This window comes from Monodon monoceros, unplaced genomic scaffold (genome assembly GCF_005190385.1).
Source record: "Monodon monoceros isolate NGI ecotype Baffin Bay Population unplaced genomic scaffold, NGI_Narwhal_1 Super_Scaffold_21, whole genome shotgun sequence".
Lineage (NCBI taxonomy): Eukaryota > Metazoa > Chordata > Mammalia > Artiodactyla > Monodontidae > Monodon > Monodon monoceros.
The window spans coordinates 171,160,067-171,179,900 of record NW_021703778.1 but is presented as its reverse complement, the minus strand read 5'-3'; the positions used below and the strand labels follow the sequence as shown (position 1 = coordinate 171,179,900).

At 44.7% G+C, this 19,834-nt stretch overlaps 1 protein-coding gene across 2 annotated transcripts in view; it reads right to left on the bottom strand.

Annotated features, from left to right (window-relative positions):
- The window catches only part of DYNC1H1 (dynein cytoplasmic 1 heavy chain 1), a 65,825-nt gene extending 46,076 nt beyond the window's left edge, over positions 1-19,749 (bottom strand). The window contains exons 1-9 of one of the 2 annotated variants that reach the window (XM_029236975.1): positions 19,326-19,749; positions 11,888-11,975; positions 9,732-9,905; positions 9,241-9,496; positions 8,520-8,706; positions 6,525-6,796; positions 6,206-6,433; positions 2,119-3,195; positions 1,219-1,398 (exon numbers count right to left, since the gene is read on the bottom strand). In XM_029236975.1, the coding sequence (XP_029092808.1) occupies positions 1,219-1,398; positions 2,119-3,195; positions 6,206-6,433; positions 6,525-6,796; positions 8,520-8,706; positions 9,241-9,496; positions 9,732-9,905; positions 11,888-11,975; positions 19,326-19,578 (2,715 nt within the window). In that variant the 5' untranslated portion in view covers positions 19,579-19,749. The remainder of the gene's footprint in view (positions 1-1,218; positions 1,399-2,118; positions 3,196-6,205; positions 6,434-6,524; positions 6,797-8,519; positions 8,707-9,240; positions 9,497-9,731; positions 9,906-11,887; positions 11,976-19,325) is intronic. The other variant, XM_029236976.1, reaches the window with a different exon arrangement.
- Positions 19,750-19,834: the final 85 nt, after the last annotated feature.

Genomic DNA, 19,834 nt, shown 5'->3' with positions numbered 1-19,834 from the left:
CGTCTGCTAGGCTGACTGTGCTTTCCACTTGCAGGATCCCCACTTATAAGTGATAAAGATACCAACACAAACGCAGCAGATGTAGCGAAGGTCTTGATATTTGTTCGGTATGATAGACAATTTACAGAACAAAAGCATTTTCCTGGTAGCCTCAGAGATAAAACTAGAAAACTATAATTTGGAGATTAAACAATTTTCTTTTTCTTTTCAAAACGGAGGCATAAGTGACATGTAACATTATTATTAGTTTTGGACATACGACATAATGATTCAATATTGGTATATACTGCAAAAGGATCACCACAGTAAGTCTAGTTAACATCCGTCACCAAACAGTGACCATTTTCTTTCAACAAGTAAAGAAGAAAGCCAGAATTCTCTTCTGATCTGTAACGAGACAAACAGATTTACAAATAGATTTCCTATGACTAGGATGTCTGTATGTCTTGTTTAGCGTCTGGCCACACAACCATCCTGGGAATGCAGCGAGGGCGGCTTGAGATAAACTGGGACTTGCAGTCGATTCAGAAGAGGGGGGCTGTGAACTTTCACTGTTTGGGTCCCACTGGTGGATACACTGCAACTTCTGTATCCGTTTTAAAGGAGAAAACCTGTGACCCACACACAACAACTTCAGAACTGACCAACTACCATCTGTCCGCTGAGTGACCCCTGCCATAAAACATCCTCCTTCTAGAGACTTCACAGCTGCACTCTCTGACATACACCGACGAGAAAGCGACATGGAGTGGTAAGTATGCTTCAAACACACGCACACACACCTCTCCCTCCCCACACACACCCCTACATGTGTGAGCCAAGATCCTCTCCACCAGGAATAAGAGGTTCTTGGATGCTGGGTGGGATGGTGGAGGGGGACAAGGTGGTCAGAGAAGGGTGCCAGGAAGAACCACCTAAATTATCAGCAGAGCAGGGAAGGGCAAGTAGGAGGTTGTCAAATATCCAGAAAACAGAGAGAACTTTCTCCTCCCCCACAGCTCCCTGCTTCCAACTTACAAAGAAGGTTACTACGGCCCACACCACAGTTCAGCTCTATCATTAGCTACATGGGCTTTCTGGAGAGAACTAGACTGTCACTGGTAACTTCTATGGAAACGTGCTTCTCAGTGACAAACTCATCAGCTATGGAACAGGGCCCACCCCTACGCAGACAGCAGACAAGTGGGCAGCACTGTGTGTAACAGGCCCCATACCCACCTCCATGTCCAGCTTGTTGACCCAGATGGGCAGGTTGGAGTAGGAGTGCAGGTTGAGGTCGTCCACGGCCTTCTGCACTCTGTTCAGGATCTCGGAGAAAGTCTTATGATCATACATGCAAGTCTCCAGGGACCGGACTTCCAGGTCTATTTTTTCCTCAATAATCAGCAGGTCATCCACCTAAAGGAAGGTATATTCAGTATTTAAAACGGCCACTCACTCTATTTCTTTATCTTACGTATATTCTTCTCAATTAATAAATGTCTGAGGCAGAGAAGTTCTTCCACAAATAGCTAGCCCTACGTGTTGGCGTGAGAACACACCTGTGTCTCTGTGGAGGAAGGGAAATGTATGGAAACGAGCAGCTTCCCCCCTTGCCTGCCCCTGCTCCCGGGAAGGGCGACCTCTGACTGTCAGTTTGGGAGGAGGACACCAACGCGCTCCGCTCAGCACTTTCCCTCGCTGGGAGCCGGCCACGCACCAGACAAGTGGACTCTGTCCTGCCCGCAGTGGCAGGCGCAGGGCCAGGAGGTGGCAGCTGGGCAGCTGGGCGAGGGTCTGGGGTGGAAGTCCAGGTCTGGGGCAGACTGACCGCAAGCACCACGACTGCAGATCGAGAGCCCATTCTCCACGCAGCTTTACCAGTAATAAAGCTCTCGTGCCCTTCACCTCTCTACTGGTTTCCAACCTGAACTCGGGCTGTCACTTAACGGCTTCCCTAAAGCCGCAACACCATCCAGCAGCCCGGTGAGCGAAAGGCTGCTTTCTCCCTCTCAGCGGACTCAGCCCTAAGCTGTAGGGATCACGCGTGCCCTCTGCGGGGGAGCTAACGTATTAACGGATTAGCCATCGCTGGGTTTAGCTCATTCCCCGGACGTGGAGGACGAAAGCAGAACACACCTTTTCTTGGAAGTTGAAGACAGTCTCCGCTAAGCGCTGCACGTAGGGGTCGAGCTTGTAGGACTCCCACACCAAGGCAATGCCCTCCGCGATCAGAGCCTGCACCTCCTTTTTCAAGCCCGCGACCAGCAGGGAGATGGTGTTGCGCTCCTCTACCTTCTCACACGTGCGTTCGTAAGTCCGAACGCTCTCGATCAGCGAGATGGCAAACGGGTAGAGCTGGTTTGCTTGGTGAGCCTTGTTTACAATCGCCAGTGGGACTCGGAAACCGAGCCACTTGAGGTTTCGAACTTCTTTGGAGAGTGTGATAATCTCGGGGAGGAAGTTAACCTTCAGCTTGAGGACGTTTCCGGACCGGCCCCGGACGCGCGTGCTCTCGATGGTGAAGATGCGGCCCGAGACGCCCAGGTTGCGCTGCTGCACCTTGCGGGCCCAGTCGTCAAAGATCTCCTGCGTGTTGAGCTTCATGCGGAAGCTGTCTCCATCCTGCTTCAGCTTCTGCCCCTCCACGTGGTTCTCCCAGCCCTTGCCCAGCACGTCCTCCACACGCTTCATGTAGGCCGTCAGCTGTCGGTCGATCTGCTTCGCCCAAATGATGGACCCCGACACCGGTGGCAGGTCGCGCACGTGGCTCATCTTACACGCCTGGCTCTGCGGGTACTGGACCTTGAACTTGTCGTGCAGAGACTCGATGTCGTCCTTCACACGCTGGATCAGCTGGGTCTGGTACTCGCGGATGGCCCCACGGATGTGAGGCCTGACAAACAGCGCATTGAACCTGGAGAAAATCCTGAACATCTCATTGGCGTTCTTGGCCGTGCCGAGCTGATCTCGAAGGCGAGCGGTGATCCGGGTCTCCACCCTGTCGATCCTCTCGTCGTATCTCTTCATCGCAGCCTCCCAGGCCTCCGTGCCCTCTTTGGAGACGTCGAGCCCGTCCACTTCCTTGACATTCTCGTAAGCGAGGTTGACCTCCTCTATGGCATTTGCGTCAGCAGCATCAAAGAGAACCTCGGCTACTTTCATGTCTTGGGGTTCGGGCACCTCTCCTTGGTTCTGCTGTGCAACTGCTGTGACCTGGAAGGAGAGGATTCGTAACAGAAACGGTCTGCCAAATGAAGACTCGTCCTGCTGCACACAAGCAACACACACCATACAAAGTGACCCGTCCGCCACGCAGCTTCAACGTTCAGTCAAACATTTCATACTACAACTCAACAAGACCATGTAAGACATTATATGGTACGCTTTGACTCTGTGCTGGAAAGATCTTCTGACAACGTAGTTTCGTTGCTTAAGCTAAAAGAACATGTCTTAAAACCTGGGTTTGGGGTTCTTCCCTCTTCAATGTTTAGACTATGATTAAAATTGCGTTGGAAAGCTCAGGAATTCACAGGAGTGCTACGTACAAACTTAGTATCCAACATGCTTTTCCTTTTTCTTTTTTCTTTTTAACTTTAAATTATAATCCATCAGTCCATACCAGAGTAGAGGGACAGATAAAGTGCTACAGTAACTGGGAAGGGTCCATTCAGTTCCCTTCATGCTACTGGAGAGACAGCAGATTACACACAGGATCTTTGCCTCAGGAAATGTTAAGACTTCCAGGCATATCTCAGGCCCACACTCTCAAAGAATTATAACGCTAGGCAGGGGTCTTGATCTGGGGTCCACAGATGCCTCGGATGAAACTCAGACAGTCTGTGAATTTGTCTGGGGAAAATCATTATTTTCACTAACTCCCTAATTAAATTTAGCATTTCCTTCAATTACGAATGTGGGCTACGGCCACCGCTGTTCACAGTTCCGACTCTGTCATCAATAGCTCCTTCCTCATCACGTTACAGTTGTACACACCCTAAGATCATGTTTATGTTCACTACTTCAAACTTATGGTATTAGGCCTGTCACTAGGTCTTGCTCTTTTACGTGTTCATGGAGAAGCATACAGATTACTAGATCACAATTTCGAAACTGCTGACCACTGTTTATTTGTATACCTGTGCGTTTTAGTTTATGTATTTAAAAACATTCTGAGGACTCTGGGTGATGACAGTGTAGGAGCAAAAACTGGGCACGGTGATTAAGCAGCCATTTCAGGACAGCGGAAAACAAGCAATGGCGGCCAGCACCTTGAGCTGTGTTTGTATCAGGTAAGAGCAGTGAGCTGACGGCCGTCCTGCCTGGAGGGGCTCCCATCCGCCAGCTCAGGCAGGAAAACCCGCAGCTTTGCAGGTGGGAGGACAACAGCAATAAGCATAAAGGGGAGGTTCTGGAAAAGACAGCCTGACGAGGGCCGAGGTACTGAATTACGTGGACACACAGGAGACCCTGGGGAGTCCTGCAAGAATGAAAAGTCTGGGCAGATTTACAACTTGCTGTCAACCAAGAATTCTATAACTGGTGAAACTCTCCTTCAAATATGAGAGTGAAATATTTTCCCCAATAAACGAGAAAGGAGGGCAACTGTTGCCAGCAAACCTATGGAACAAGAAATACCGAAGCAAGTCCTTTAGGCTAAGGAGATAGGACAGCGGAGAGTAACTTAGGCCATAGGAAGGAATGAAGAGAACTGGAAACTATAAATCGGGGACAAACGTAAAAGATTGTATTATTATTTTTCTTTTCTTCTCCTGATTTTTCTAAGATATATATGACTGTTTAAAACAAGGCTTGTAACACTGTACTGCTGGGTTTACAATACATGTAATAGGTATGTAATATACATGTATGGGAAGAACAGTGTTACTTCCACTGTTATAAATATGACAAGCAGGAGGAGACAGGGCTACACCGGTTATGAGGTTCAGTCAGTACTGAGCACATCATGATAAATTAAAGATCTAGAGTAATCCCTAAAAAAGAAAATTCAAAGAAATACAGCTACAAGTCTATAGAGGAATTAAAATGATATACTAAAAATAACACAAAAGAAGGCAGTACAGGAACAGAGAAACAACAAAAATGAGACGAATGGAAAACAAATAGCAAGTGGCAGGTCTAAATCCAACCATGTCAATAATGATCTTACATGTGAACAGACTAAGTGGTCCAAAAGACCGTTCTGAGAATGTATGCCTGCACACCTGAGTTTATTATACATTTTACAAATGTAAAGGACGTACATATTCCATATGGTTTACAAACAAAAAGAAAGCAGACAATGATCTTTTGAAACAATGATATCTGGGAAGAGGGACGTGGCAAAAAAGGGTCCAGACACCCTAGGCCAGAACGAATCAGCCCCAGTCTCAAGTCTCTCATGGACACAATGAAGGGTTAACATTTAAACCAACACACGCACATGTGTACGTATAAATCAGTACTGCACTAAGTAAAAAGGCGCCGAGGGTGCGTTATTAACAATCTGCTCCACCCTGAACAGCAGACACCCCTATCGGAGAATGAACCCTTCTAGATGGCATAATTTCTAGACTGGATCCCCCCCAACCCAACTAACAGCTTATTACAAAATTTTCAAACTACAGGAGGGTAGAAAGAATTCTAGACTGAATACCCATATACCGCCACCTAGAGCCTATAATTAACGTTGGCTCTGTATTGGCTTTATCCTATATCTATCCACTTACCAACTCTTCTACCTATAAGTATTTCTGGACTGGGTTTTTTAAAGGGAGAAAGGCATTGGTGAAGAAGAGTGGTGGACTGAGAAGAGATAAAAAAGCACGAACAAAGAAAAGGAGTCATTTAATTCTTTTAATAAATCTGAGGCAAATGCAATTATTATCCACATTTTAGAGATAAGGGGTCTGGGGAAAAGGTTAAATAATGTGCCCCAGGCACATGGCTAGTTCAACGGTGGGATTAGGATTTAAACCCACGAAGTCTGGCTCTGGGGTCCATGCAATTTGGAGATGGGGATGAATCGATGGAGAATGTGAAAGATTTGAACTGAAACACCAGGATTCAGAATCACTAGATCTTAAAAGATTACAGTGACGGGTAAAAACGGAGCTAAAGAAGTACTTCACAGTATAAAACAGAAACAAGTAGTTAAATCTAAACAAAAAAAGAGAGAGGGTCATTTAAACAATGCACATACGAATTTCTAGAATGTGAATCACACCTGTGGCCTCAGGACCCTGACAATGACAGCTCTCAGCTGCTCGTGCTGGCGTCTAAACTTCCTCATCTGGTCAAGGCGAGCCTGAAGCTTCCTGTGAGCAGGGTTGATTCGCCACACCATCTTCAGGTTTTCTTCCCTTTTCCTTTTGACAATGTCTCTCAACAACACCTGGAGTTTCTCATATTCATCATCCCAAGTCTGAAAGACTTCAAAGCACGCGACCATAACCTGGTATATAATTTAAGAAAGGAAGTTTATTATTAAAGCGTATTTTCACCTCAGTGCCCTCAGGTTGGTTTTCTGATATATTACAACTCACTTTTTCAAATTCTTCATAAGCAACATGCATCAGTTTTCTAGTGCCCAGCACTTTGAGTAACTGAGAACTCAAGTCTCTTGAAATCGCCTCCACCAAACGCAGGGCCCTCTGAATGGGGTATTTTGTGTTTCGGATCTTTCTCAGATGGGTGAAAATTGCAACAAGTGCCTGCCTTATCTTGTCCAGCTCAGTGGCAGACAGCAAGTCATTCAGAGGAAAATCTTTCATCAGAGGATTGTAGTCATTCACAGTTTCCAAAGCCTGTTTCAGACCTAGATTAACATAGAAACAGTTAATGGTTTTCACACGAAGTGATACAACTATAATGTTGTTATATGTCAGTTATACCACAATGAAAGAAAAAAGCAAAAGGATATTTCTTTTAGGTTCAAATACTGGTTAAGTAAACGAAAGTATATCCTCACAACAGAACATTTTGATGTTGCAAAAGATTTAGTGACACAGAAATTGGGCTATTTGAAAGAAAAGAGTGTTATTAACAAGATAATCCCAGTGTGGTCTCATTATTGCTTTTTTAAGAATATCAGTCAACTCAGACAACGCATATGCACTCCAAAGGCTATGAGTTGGCCCCAAAGATTTCACCTTTTTTTTGCTTTCTATATTATCTAAACATTCTAGTAATACCACCTTAGTATTTTTTTTTAACATCCTTATTGGAGTATAATTGCTTTACAATGGTGTGTTAGTTTCTGCTTTATAACAAAGTGAATCAGCTATACATATACATGTATGCTCATATCTCTTCCCTCTTGCGTCTCCCACTACTTTAGTTGTTTTGTTTTGTTTTGTTTTTTTGCGGTACGTGGGCCTCTCACTGTTGTGGCCTCTCCCGTTGCGGAGCATAGGCTCCGGACGCGCAGGCCCAGCAGCCATGGCTCACGGGCCCAGCCACTCCACGGCATGTGGGAATCTTCCTGGACCGGGGCATGAACCCGCATCCCCTGCATCGGCAGGCGGACTCTCAACCACTGCACCACCAGGGAAGCCCTACTTTAGTTTTAAAAAAACTAGAATTTTATCATCCTTAAGAACAGTAAAATTTAAATTTTATAACCATGGCTCAAGTTAGGGGAATGTATTATGCACGTGGAATCACAGAAAAATCTGGCTCCTGGTCTATTTTTTTTTTTTTTACTTCCTCTGGCATAAGATTTACAAAAGAAATGTATTAGGAAAGAAATAAAGGTTTCAGAGGTATTAAAAAATTCAAGGTCTACACTTCAGTACTAGTGAGTGCCCATATTCCAGTGAATGTATGCAGTATGATCAAAATAACTGGAAGGTTTCCACCTGGAATTCCCTCTAACATTTAAAATGTGGGCGCCACAACCTTTTTTGGAGGGGAAGAAAAGAACATGACAACTGCTGCAGTCCTGATGACTTGTTCTAACACGTCTCTGGTGGGCACAGAGTGGTAGAGCGACGTCCACCCATGGCTGGTCATTCCACATTTGTGTGCCTGGTACGTGCTCATTCAACATCACTCCCCCTGCTGCCCGTTCAGAAAGTAACTTTATCTTGACCACTTTTCAGAACAGGGAGGAGGGCAGAGAACAGAGGAAAGGGGCAGGTAAATAGCAGAAGAGAAAGCGCTGACCAGCTCTCCTTCCACAGCCCTGTGGGCAAAGAACTTCTGCTTAACATAAACCGTGTTTCTGCTTGGATTGTCAAAAGCACACTTGACTTTACACTAAAAAAGTACAGCCTACTCAAGGAACCAAGTAACTGAGAAAACAGGAGGGAAGCTCCCAGCGTCCCCTGTACTCATGCCTAGAAACTGGCTTATGTTCTTAAAACCCTGGAAGGGAAAGGGAGGTATGTGAGAAAATCATTTTCATTACCTAGAGGTGGGGGAAAGATGAGATAAGTTGCCAAGCAGTAAACAGTCAGAAAAGATGGTGCATCTATTAATTTTCATCACAAAACCCAGGTCAACAGCTTATTGATCAGACTATCAGCTCTAGTTCTTACCTGTGTCAGTGTCGAAGCTGACGGTGGCATGGAAACGCTTGCCGTGTTTCAAGATATCCAGCGTCAGGAGAACTTCTGGGCTCTCTCGTTTCTCCTGGATGCGGTATAACGCACGTTCCAAGTTTAGCCAAAAACTAATTTCCTGTAAGGCAGTTCCTGAGGCAGGATCTCGATCAAGTTTGGTCACCTTAAATATAAAATAACATTCAAGAGTATTCAGCATTTAAACAAAGGTAAAAAACGTACCGTTAACTAAGAACATGCATTATAATTTAGTTTTTGCATTTCAAGCAGATTTCCTTCCTTGTATTATACGCGGTTTAGTTTGAAATCAAAGGTCTGGACTTCCCCGGAGGTCCAGTGGTTAAGACTCCACGCTCCCACTGCAGGGGGTGCGGGTTCGATCCCTGGTTGGGGAACTAAGACGCTACATGCCACAAAGTACAACCAAAAAAAAAAAAAGAAAAGAAATCAAAGGTCTGAGACAGCTGAGATTAGTGCCCTCTCAGGGATGGTATTTAAACCATGTCACACGGTACCCTGACCACTCCACTCCACCTGGGCCGACATTAATCCTCCACTGAGCATTCCCAGGACCAGTGGGAGGTACTGCTAACAGTCATCACAGAACTCACCTCGTTGACAAGAACTCGGACCAGTTTTCTCACAGATATTAAAGAGTAAAGCATTTTACATGACATTTTCAATACTGTGCTCTTACTTTTTGAATTTCGCGGATCCAGCGGTTAACTCCAGATTGTAACTGATTGAGAAAAGTTGGGTCTTCAACCTTATCTCCGAAGTCTGTAACTTTCGGCTTTTCTCCACGCTCATAACACTGTTTTGCAACATTTGTAATAATTGGATGAATGGGCAGGCTGATCTCTGGAATTTCAATATTCTGCTGCAGGTGAAGGAGTCCCATTTCAAGTTCTGCAATCTTTTTTTCAACTGAAGGAGCCATTTTATCACCATCCCTAGAAAGACAGGAAATACCTCAAACTTTGTTGCGCTATTGGTCTCCAAAGAGATTCTATTATTTCAGGTCTGTCAAATATTAATAATACACATTTTATTAATGCAACAGATTGACATCCTCTTGGTTTACTAGCTTTTCCCTCCCGATTTCTGAATTTTACAGCATCTTCCACAGTGTTGTGAACATTAAGTAAAATACGGCATTCAAACTAACGAAGGAAAAATGGTTTTTACCTGTCTGCCTTGCCAGACTCTCTGATATAGGACTTAAAAAAAGGAGCCACCGCATTGCTAATGAAAGAGTGCAAGGTTTCATACGGCGAGTCCTCACTGAGCGTGAGGACACGGAGCTGGGACGATACTGGCTTGTCTGCATCAATCACTGGAGTCCGTTTAATGAACGCCAGGCTGAAAGAACGGAAAAGAAGGAACTAGAACAAAGAGTCTCATTCTTCATCAGTTTTAGTAACTGCAGCCTTCTTTGTGTTGCGTGCCAACTAAAAATTCATTTGAATGTCTTAATTTTAAAATCATATTAGGAATAGACTAAATTGTTGCTTTTCTAATAGTGAAATACATTGCTTGTCTTTCTTTACTCACCTATGTGAGAACTAGCAAATCAAGGTTAAGGTTATAACATGTGACCATGAAAGCAGACCAAGTCAGTTTATCTCATATGGGGGTTGAGTCCATAACCTTGCCCTCAGGAAAACTAACCTCCCTAGCAATTGCAAGTTACAAGCCCCGATTAACTTAAATCCGATCTCATAATAATTTGTCCCATTCATTTATGGCATTGAATCACATGTCAACTTGACTAAACAAAAGCCACCTGCAGGTTGAAGTGACGAGAGGACATTCCAGGGCCCTACAGCCTGGCCTAAACCAACCCTTCCAGTTTCATCTCCTGCTACACACCCCCTACCCCACCTGAGACACCCTTTAAACTACATGGCCCATTCTCTAAACTTCATGTGCTTTTGTGTAGTTGCTTAAGAAACCTATATTCATCTGCTGAAATTCCAAGTAACCCCCAAAACCCAACTCCAGCATCACTTCTCCCATGGGGCCATCCCTAGGCAGAAGCAATCTCCCCAGTCTTCATGTTTCATGGTACTCTACACCTCTAAGATTTTGCCAAGTATTACAGCTAGTTGTGTATCTGCCATCCTTTCTCCCAAAAGACCATAAACTTCTTGGGAAAAGGAGCTAAGTTTTATTCCTTTGCACACCTACTGCTGTATCTTACACATAACAGGTGCTCAAAGGTGGGTGAATTAACAGCTTCAACAGAAGCAGTATTTGAATTTTCCAGTTCTCATATTATGTATATGTACTTTATACATAATACCTCACATTATTCTAAAAAGTCAGTGGAGCTTCCCGATGTGACATGCTGAGAAGGGACACAGTCACAGTAGTATCCCTGCTGCAAATGTGCGACTTGACTGGAACCATGGAGAAACATCAGACAGATCCAACGGAGGGGCAGTCCGTCAAACTACTGGCCTGCACGTATCAACAATGGCAATGTCATCAAAGACACAGAAAGAAAGACACAGAATTGGATTCTGGATCATGGGAGAAATACTGTAGGGGACATTATGGAGAAAATATGAATATGTACTATACCTAGAGTAATAATGTACCAAAATTTCTGGAATTTGAAAATTGTACTGAGGCTGTGAACAAGAATGTTTTTGTTCTTAGGAAATGCTGCGAAGTATTTAGGGATGAAGGGGCAGGTTGTCTATAACTCTCAAATGGTTCTGGAAAAAAAATGATGATGCAAACATGGCAAATGTTAACTGACATCTGGGAGTTCTACATGCTATCCATGCAACTCTTGTAAGCTTGAAATTATTCAAAGTAAAAAGTTTTAAAAAGCCAAGGCAAGATAAACATTTACACATTTGAATTTGAATATGTCTACTGGAGTATAAACTGGCACAACCTTTTTAAAAGGTGGGAGATCTGGTAACACACATTAAAGACTTCAATGATGCATCGCATCTGAACCAGTAATGCTATCTTTAGGGATTTATCCTAAAAAGAATCAGACCGGTGTACCTATGAATGTTTACTACTTACTTGTAATAATGAAAACTCAGGTATACTCTGAGAGCATTATTAGATATGCTAAGTACATTATGGCTCAAACCTAGAATGGATGATGCCATGATATGGCAATTACAATAAAAATATTTTAGATTTTATACTGACTTGGAAATCCTCTTAATTTGAATAAATAAAATCAAAGATAAGAAACTGAATTAAAGAGCAGAAATCTTTTGAGTGTTTTCTTAGCATCTTTGTCTGAGTCGATTAGGATTTACATTTAATCCTCACGAGTTTACAGTCCAAAATAATGGTATATTCATACTACTCACCTATTGGACTTAACTCCATAATGAATGTCTATGTTGATGTTATAGGAAATAAATTCTTTTTCTTCTTCTCCTTCATCACCAACATCCTCTACAAATCATAATAAATATTCTATCAAATTCATGTCAGTATTCCAAGTTTTAATTTATCAACTGTTCAGAGCGCGATTAGCCTCACCCCAACCCCAGCCTGGCGTTTAAACCCCTGCGTGACTCGGCTCTACCTAATTCTCCCTTCTACCCATTTTTTCTGACTGCTGACCCAGGCACTTATTTGCTGTGGGATCTTGGGCAAGGTTCTTAACTTCTTGGCATCTCCGTTTCCTTGTTTGTAAACTGGGGACGCACTGGCTTGCCTGGGTCGTTGAATGACTGACTGGGCCGCTGCCTAGAGTGGGCCCTGGCCCCAGGGCGGTGCTAGGTGGTGTCCGATAAGGCCAAGTTCTCCCCACCGCATCCCAGCAGTCTCATCCCCTGTGCTCCAGTCACAGAGGTCGCTTCCCACCCCCAGCCCCAGGGTATTCTGCTCAGGTGTCTACTCAGCACTTGCTATGCGACAGGCATTACTTTAGGCGCATCACACATCTACCCCTCACGACGACACTATGGGGCTTGGCATGGCTATTATTATTCTTATTTTCCAAGCAAGGAATGTAAGTAAATTGCCCTCAGACATGTGACTGGAAAGGGACAGAGTGAAAATTCAGAAGTCTGATTCCAAACCCGGGCTCCTCAACAGCCTGCCCTCTTCCCTCTTTAAGGCCCCTACAGGGAAACCCCCATCAAGAAGCATCCCCAGGTCACCAAGGGGGCATTCACCTGGCTGTCCCCTCTGCTCTTATAGCGCTTTCAGAGCCTGTTCTGGGGTCAATTTATGAATACAGCAGGGATTTGAAAAAGCTTACTGGAATTTAATACCAAGATAACTCAAGATGCATGCGAATAAAATTTCTAGATAGTTAAAAATGAAAATTGAAAAATTAATATAAAAATCATAAAAATGGGAAGTAATACAAACCTCTGGATCTAGTACTAATGAGCTAGATGGGCACACCCTCTAGTTGAATTATCTTTGGTACGACATACTGTATGGAATAATTGCATTAGCAAAAATTAATATCGAAGGATTAATCTAACTTGATATGTACGATTCACCTTCACTTCTAGGTCATGGTGTAACAACAAAGGCAGTAGACTTAACTAAGTGATCTCGGGAAAGTCATTTTTCTTCCTGTCAGCTTCAAATTCGTAAAACGTAAAAGGGGCAACAGAAGAGGGGGTGGGATATTAAATTATGTGGTCTATAAGGTTTCTATAAACGCTAAAAACTATGCGCAAAAGCTATTTGCTTCTTTCGTTTTAAGATGAGACAAATACAAAATTCACACTAAAAGAATATAAAGTATTAGTATATTTATTTATATATATATAAATCTACATTTATCAAGACAATTAACTCTTCCAAAATGTTGTTTTTAGTATAATTTTAGGAAGGAGAGGAGGAGTGAGTGGCGGAACATTTTCGTATGCCAGTGACTTCCTAGCTGTTTTTTAAAATTACTAACTACCTGAAAAAAAACCCCAAACCAACCAACCGAGTTTTCTAACTACTGAAATGTGGACATACCACAAGATAAGATAAATCATACTGCCTGAAACCAATCAAACATATAATTGCAATCTGTAAGACACAAAGACAAAGAGTATAAGGAAATACCCCCAAACTAAAATAGTTGTCAGGGTGGTGGGATTACGAAATATTTTTTCCCTTGATTTTTGGAACTTTCAATAATGCTGTTCTATGACTTATATAAAATATATGTCATTAAGATAACACCCAAACAATAAATAGACAATAAAAGTAACATTCTATAATCACCAAAGGAAATTACTAAGTAAAAAGTATGGTGTAACCTTGAATCATATCTTCCTCCCTGACAGAGCGGCATCCTCTATACAAATAAAATCATATAGAAAACATGCCAACTGGACACAACATCTAACCACATCCCCAGCACATCCTAATGCAAACAGGGTTAAAGGAACCGGCAGCAGGCCAGGCGATGAGTCACGGCGGCTGTCTCGGGACCACTGTGAACGCCCAGCCCAGCCCAGCCCAGCCCAGCCCGCGCTAGGAATAACACTGCAATGCAGCAGGAGACGGCTGGGGCTCGGGAATGCACACACGATGACATAATCCTCAGACACGGGTATGCAAAATACGTGTCCTCTACTGCTCTGTAAAATTCTAACTTCCTATGATGACAGTAATTTATGCAAGTCATTATTAATATCAGCCATAGACTACATTTTGGATTAGTTTTTTAACGCTACTCCCCATAAATACGAAGATCATATGAAGTCTGAGGATGTCTGATTCCCATTATAAAGAACACATGACATTGTTTTATAAACTGCCGAACAATTTAAACTTTCCTGCCTCTTTATAAATTACTGTATTTTCCAAATAACAATAATTCTACTTCTGCAGAAACTTTAAAAAAAATTGTTTAAAGGAGGAGAGAAAGACACTTATTAGTTGATTCCCAACAAAGAGGGTACTAATCCTGCTATATACGAACACCATCTGCACGTTTATCAGGTAATACCACTTTCGGTAAAGTCTGCACCAGTTTCCTAATGATGCTAAAGTTACTGGTTAATACACAACAGACTGATACTGTGCTGCCTACTAACACATTCAGGGAACTAAAATACCAGCGCTCTCGAGTTCCTGTGCCGCAAGCCATTCTGATACATCTTACAGCGCCCTGTGGACATTCCTTTGGTTAACTTCTGAGAGTTTATCAAATTCCTAGAGATGTTCAAAATGTCATTTAGCACTATTCTGCATATGCTTCTATTGAAAGATGAATGTATTTCAAAGTAGGAGTGATTTGTATAATTACCTTGTGAATTAGGTGAGCAATGTGCCTCATTTAATGAAATACAAACAGATGCACATTCAATAATTACCTTAAGACTCATACCACCTCTCCTAGGTAGATGGGTATGTGTCCGCAGACTGGTGAACAGGCAACTGGAAAGGGGCGAGGGGAGGCTGCCGGCTCCCCTGCCCTTGGTCATCCCCTCCCTCCCTCTCCCCTCCCAACGTTCTCCAGCCACAGGGCAAGCCTCCTCTCAAGCTAGCAAACGAAGCCAGTCATTTTCTTTGGCCAGATGACGTGTTACGTGTTCCTGGCTCTCTTTATCTTTCCTTTTCTTTTCCCTTTAAAATCCAAACAGACTCCTAATACCACATTACTTTGGGCGATTCGCTGGCTGTCGTACACTCCCGCCCGGTACACGCCCTCCTGGTAGCTCTCCGCTTTCCCATCCCTGGTACTTCCTCCAGCCACCTTGACGTCCACCCGCCCTTCTGTCCTCCTTCTGAGGCCGTGACTTCTTCGCATCCACTCCCTGCCCTGCACAAGGCTAAGAGCGTGGTGAGCGTCTTGAGTCTTCTCCTCCATCCATAACATTGTTGGGAATTTGAAAGGAGGGTTGAACCCCATGTAATCCTTGTACACAAGGTAAAATTGGGGCTCCTCTTGACATTTCCAGAAAAAAAGAGAAGGAAGTGAAAAATACTAAGTCAGTAATGCCTAAAGGATTTAAGACTTCATGCTTTTTAAGGCTAACACTAATTCAAAAGAAATAATTGCTATGAAGTAAATGAAAACAAACACTCCTATTTAATGGATACCAAGGAATTCAACAGAGAAATTAGTTCTTAGGTTTCAGAATCCTTCTTAAAACATCCTTTTCCTAATTGGGTCTTAAAATCCTGCGGTTTTGGTTTCCTCACTCGTGACAGAGGCGCTGGACTAAATCTCTCCCGCCGTTCCCAGCCTGAAACTCCATGATGCTGAGAGTCGAAATTTCCATCTGTCTTTACTTTTTAAAAAGAAGTAATGACTGCTTTCCCTTTCCTGTACATGAATTCCACTCACTACGAAACGCCTCACTTTGAAAAGCATCTTGCTGCAGACTGCTTTGTCCTACAGAGGGTGGGGGGCCCACCTACGGCGTGACAGCGCAGGACAGCAAGAACTCAGGCTGATGGACTCCTGGCCCAGTGCTCCAAGACAGTGCCATGTCACAGCAAATGTTTCCTATTAATTTATTAATCATGTTATTAACCATTTTGGGGTCTAAGCCAGAAATGAATACTTTTTACTCATCAATCTACTACATTTCTTCTCTTTTTAGGGAAATTAAGTCCTCAGAAAAATAATGTTTAAAACTCCACAAAAACATACCTCTCCGTACGCCACCGCGTCTCTAGGAAGCTGAGTCCTGCAAGGAGCAATGGCTTTCTTCCAGACTCCAGTCATCTCTGCACTAATGAAGAGGGTAAAACCCCCTGAACCATGTACGTCAGGAACATCTAAAATCCCAAGCTTCGGGTAAGCACCAACTAAAGGCAGCCACTACTTCCAGTCTTAAAGACAAAGCTCCAAGGGTAACACATCTGAGTGGAACAAAACCGAACCAAAACCCCACAGCACCCGTTCCCAGCCTGGTCCCAGACAAGCCCTGGAACCACCACTCCAGCAGCTGCAAACCGCAGCATCCTTACCAGTCCCTACCTTCACCACCCAACCTTTCACGGGACAGAACACACCCCAAAATGCACTTCAGGTAAAAAGCGCTACAAAAGTGTCATTAACATCGTAATATGCCTATCACGTAGGGATCACCTACCTGGTCATACTTTTAGAAGTACGCTATGAGGAAAACAATTTTCTATAGGCCAGGAATTACAGGAAGGAGATTTCTCTTTTTAAAACGGGGAGCTACAATTTGACATTCCCTTTCACCAACTCTTCACTATCAAAATTAACTGTTAGGGGGCCTTCACCGGTGGTCCAGTAGTTAAGACTCTGCGCTTCCCCTGCAGGGGGCACGGGTTAGATTCGATCACTGGATGGGGGACTACGAGCTCGCATGCCTCGCGGTGTGGCCAAAAAAAAAAAAAAAAAAATGATCAAGTGTTATAGTCACAACCTTTATTCTACACTTTAAAGGCGGCTTTACTTTAACAAAAAAAGTTTAAAGCTAGCTGGGGTACTTAAAAAAACATATAGAGATATACCTTCATATAAAAAAAAGCTTCTATATACAATTACATGTGTTTGGAAAATTCTTTCCATAAAAAAGGGGGGAAGTGGGAGGAAGATAAAGTAAAAGTAACTTCTCCTGTTCATTAAATAAGTTATATGACTTCATTGTTGGTGGCGGTCTTTATTCAGTTCAAACCATTCAGATTTATTCTCCATATCATAATGCAAGCCTGCCTTTTCACTGTAAATAACTACTGGATGTTCGTATTTGATTAAATGTGCAAATGGCAATGCTAACTCATAAAAAACCAGCCCTCCTTCTAAGTGACCTGGGTTAACACTTATATCTAAATTATGTAAGTGTAGCCAGGATGCTAGTAAGACTGATGGGACGACATAGTTTTTTCTCAGATTTTTGTAAGTGAAAAATAAGTTAAGACAGGTTGAATTACTAGAAATACTTCCAGGACTTTTATAAATCCAGGGATGAGATAGGATTTCAATTGCAGACAGTCTCATTACCTAGTCAACATTCAAAAGTGCAAGTCATTATGGAGCCAAGATTTGGATCCGTGGATACTCGCTCTGCTGAAAGGAGAAAATGTACCCATCAAGAAAACAGAGGTGATTTGCACCAGAAAGCATTCAACAGAAATAGGGTCCCCCTCCAATAATTTTAGCAAAGTTCAATTCTAAGTTGTTTGAGAAAAGTGAATCACTGAGGAGCACTCTAGAAGCAAAGACCAAAACCTACAATTTTTTTCTGTAAAAAAGAAACTGAGACCTAAGGTAGAAATCACTGATTTCAAAACAAAAACTGTGCAATGAAAATATGATCAAGAATCAGCCAAGGTAAAGCTACTCAAAATACAATAACAATGCAGATTAAAATGTATTTTAATAAAATAATGTATATTCATTAAAAAACGACCAGAAAGACAGATACCAAAATGCTGACAGTGGTCATATCCAGGTCGAAGGATTTCAGGTGACTTTAATTTTATCTGTATACTTTAATTTTCTATTGTGACTATATACTTTTTTTGAAAGAAAATAGATGAGTCAAAAAAAAATTTTTTTTAAAACAGTAGCAGTTTCCATGCAGGAAAACAACCCCAAACACTCGCTGGGTCACACTCGCTGACCCTCCTGCAGAGGCCAATGCTACAATGAAGCATCTCCTGAGTAGGAAAAACCTTTGAAAGAAACAAACTACCTGCAAGAAACTAAGTGTGTGTAGGGGAGCGGGGAGGCAGATAGCTGAGATTCTCTTACTGACAGAACCATACAGCTTTTGAGATTATAAGAAGCTTGTCTCCGAACACTTTCAGACAATGCCCAATCCTTGGTGCTAAGCTAGCATTTACCCGGACATCATCCTTGGCTTCCCGGATGGACGGTGCCACACCCAGACATGTGCTGTCAAATAAGCTCGCCACTGGCTACAAAATGGTCTGAAAGTATCGAGGGGAAACCCTCCCTGAAGGCAAGCTCCACTCTCAAGAGGAACCTAGGCTTGCTTTTGGGAGGTCACTATTTGAGGAGACTGCTGGAATATGCAAACCTTTTGTCCCGTCCCTCCACTAGGTGCCTAACCTAAGTCTCTCTCCTTTTAAGATCTGTAAAATAGATTCAAAGACCATGGGGCCATCATTAGGATCATCTAAGCATCACACAAGTACAAGGCATGATGAAGGAAAACAAGCAGTGGGCTGGACACTGACATGCTGAGTCTAGCCTAGGGAGTAGGATTAGCCGGTGTGACCTTGGGGCAGTCACTTCGACTGAGCCTCAGTTTTCTCGCGTCTGAAGTGGGCAGATGCACCCACTCAACAGGGACAGCATTAAGTCCAAGAGGGAGACCTGCGTGCGCTATCCACCTAGAACAGTGATGCCCCGCTCGCAGCCGGGGCTGTCACTGTCACTCCTCGGGCCTCGGCATCTGGGTCCGCACAAGGCAGAGGCCGGGATGCCCGCCGGTCAGGGCTCCCCCAGCTCCGGCTCGCCTGTATCTCCCCCTACACCCGGACGACCGAAGGACCACAATCCAGGCTGCCCCCGGCGCCACCCCTGACACATCCCTCCCGAGGCCGGCCTTGGCCTGGACGCAAATCGAAACCGAAAAGCCCATGTGACATTGGAGGCCGGGATGCGGCCTCCGCCCGCGCTCAGCCCGGGAGACGCTGTCTCCACCCAACTCGGCCATCTTGAGGCCGAGCTGACAAAGCGATCCCATTGTTGCGGGTGACGGCGAGACTGGGCGACCTCCTCCGTCCCCGCGACCCGGAAGGGAGCACCCTGGGGACCCGGCGGCAAGGGGTGTGGCGGGAGCGAGGCGGGGCACCGGAGGACCCACCGCAGCCCCGGCCCCGCACCTTTGAGCGTGGAGCGCTCCACCAGGACCGTGTGCACCTGCGGGTCCGAGAGGAACTTGCGCATCTGCTCCAGGGCGCTCTTCTCCTCCAGCGCCGCCTCGAGCGCGGCCGGGGCCTCGCCGCCATCCTCCAGCAGCAGCGGCACCAGCTTGCGCAGGTGCTTCTGCAGCACCGACACGTCGGCCACGTTCTGCACTGCCGACACCTCCAGGCCGGCCGAGCCGTCCTCGCCACCGCCCCCGGGCTCCGACATGGCGCCGCGCTCGGGACCCGCAGGCAGCGCTGAGAAGGCGGCCGCGACTCGGCGCGAGAGCGAGCGGGCGGACGCACGAGAGAAACGAGCAGCACAAGCCGACCGCCCGCTAGCCCACTGCCGACTGAGGAGCGGGAGCGCCGGCTCCTCCCTAAAGGCCGCCGCCCGTCGGCCCCGCCCCGCCGCCGCCGCCGCCGCCGCCGCCGCCGGCCCGCTCGCTCTCGCGCCGAGTCGCGGCCGCCTTCTCAGCGCTGCC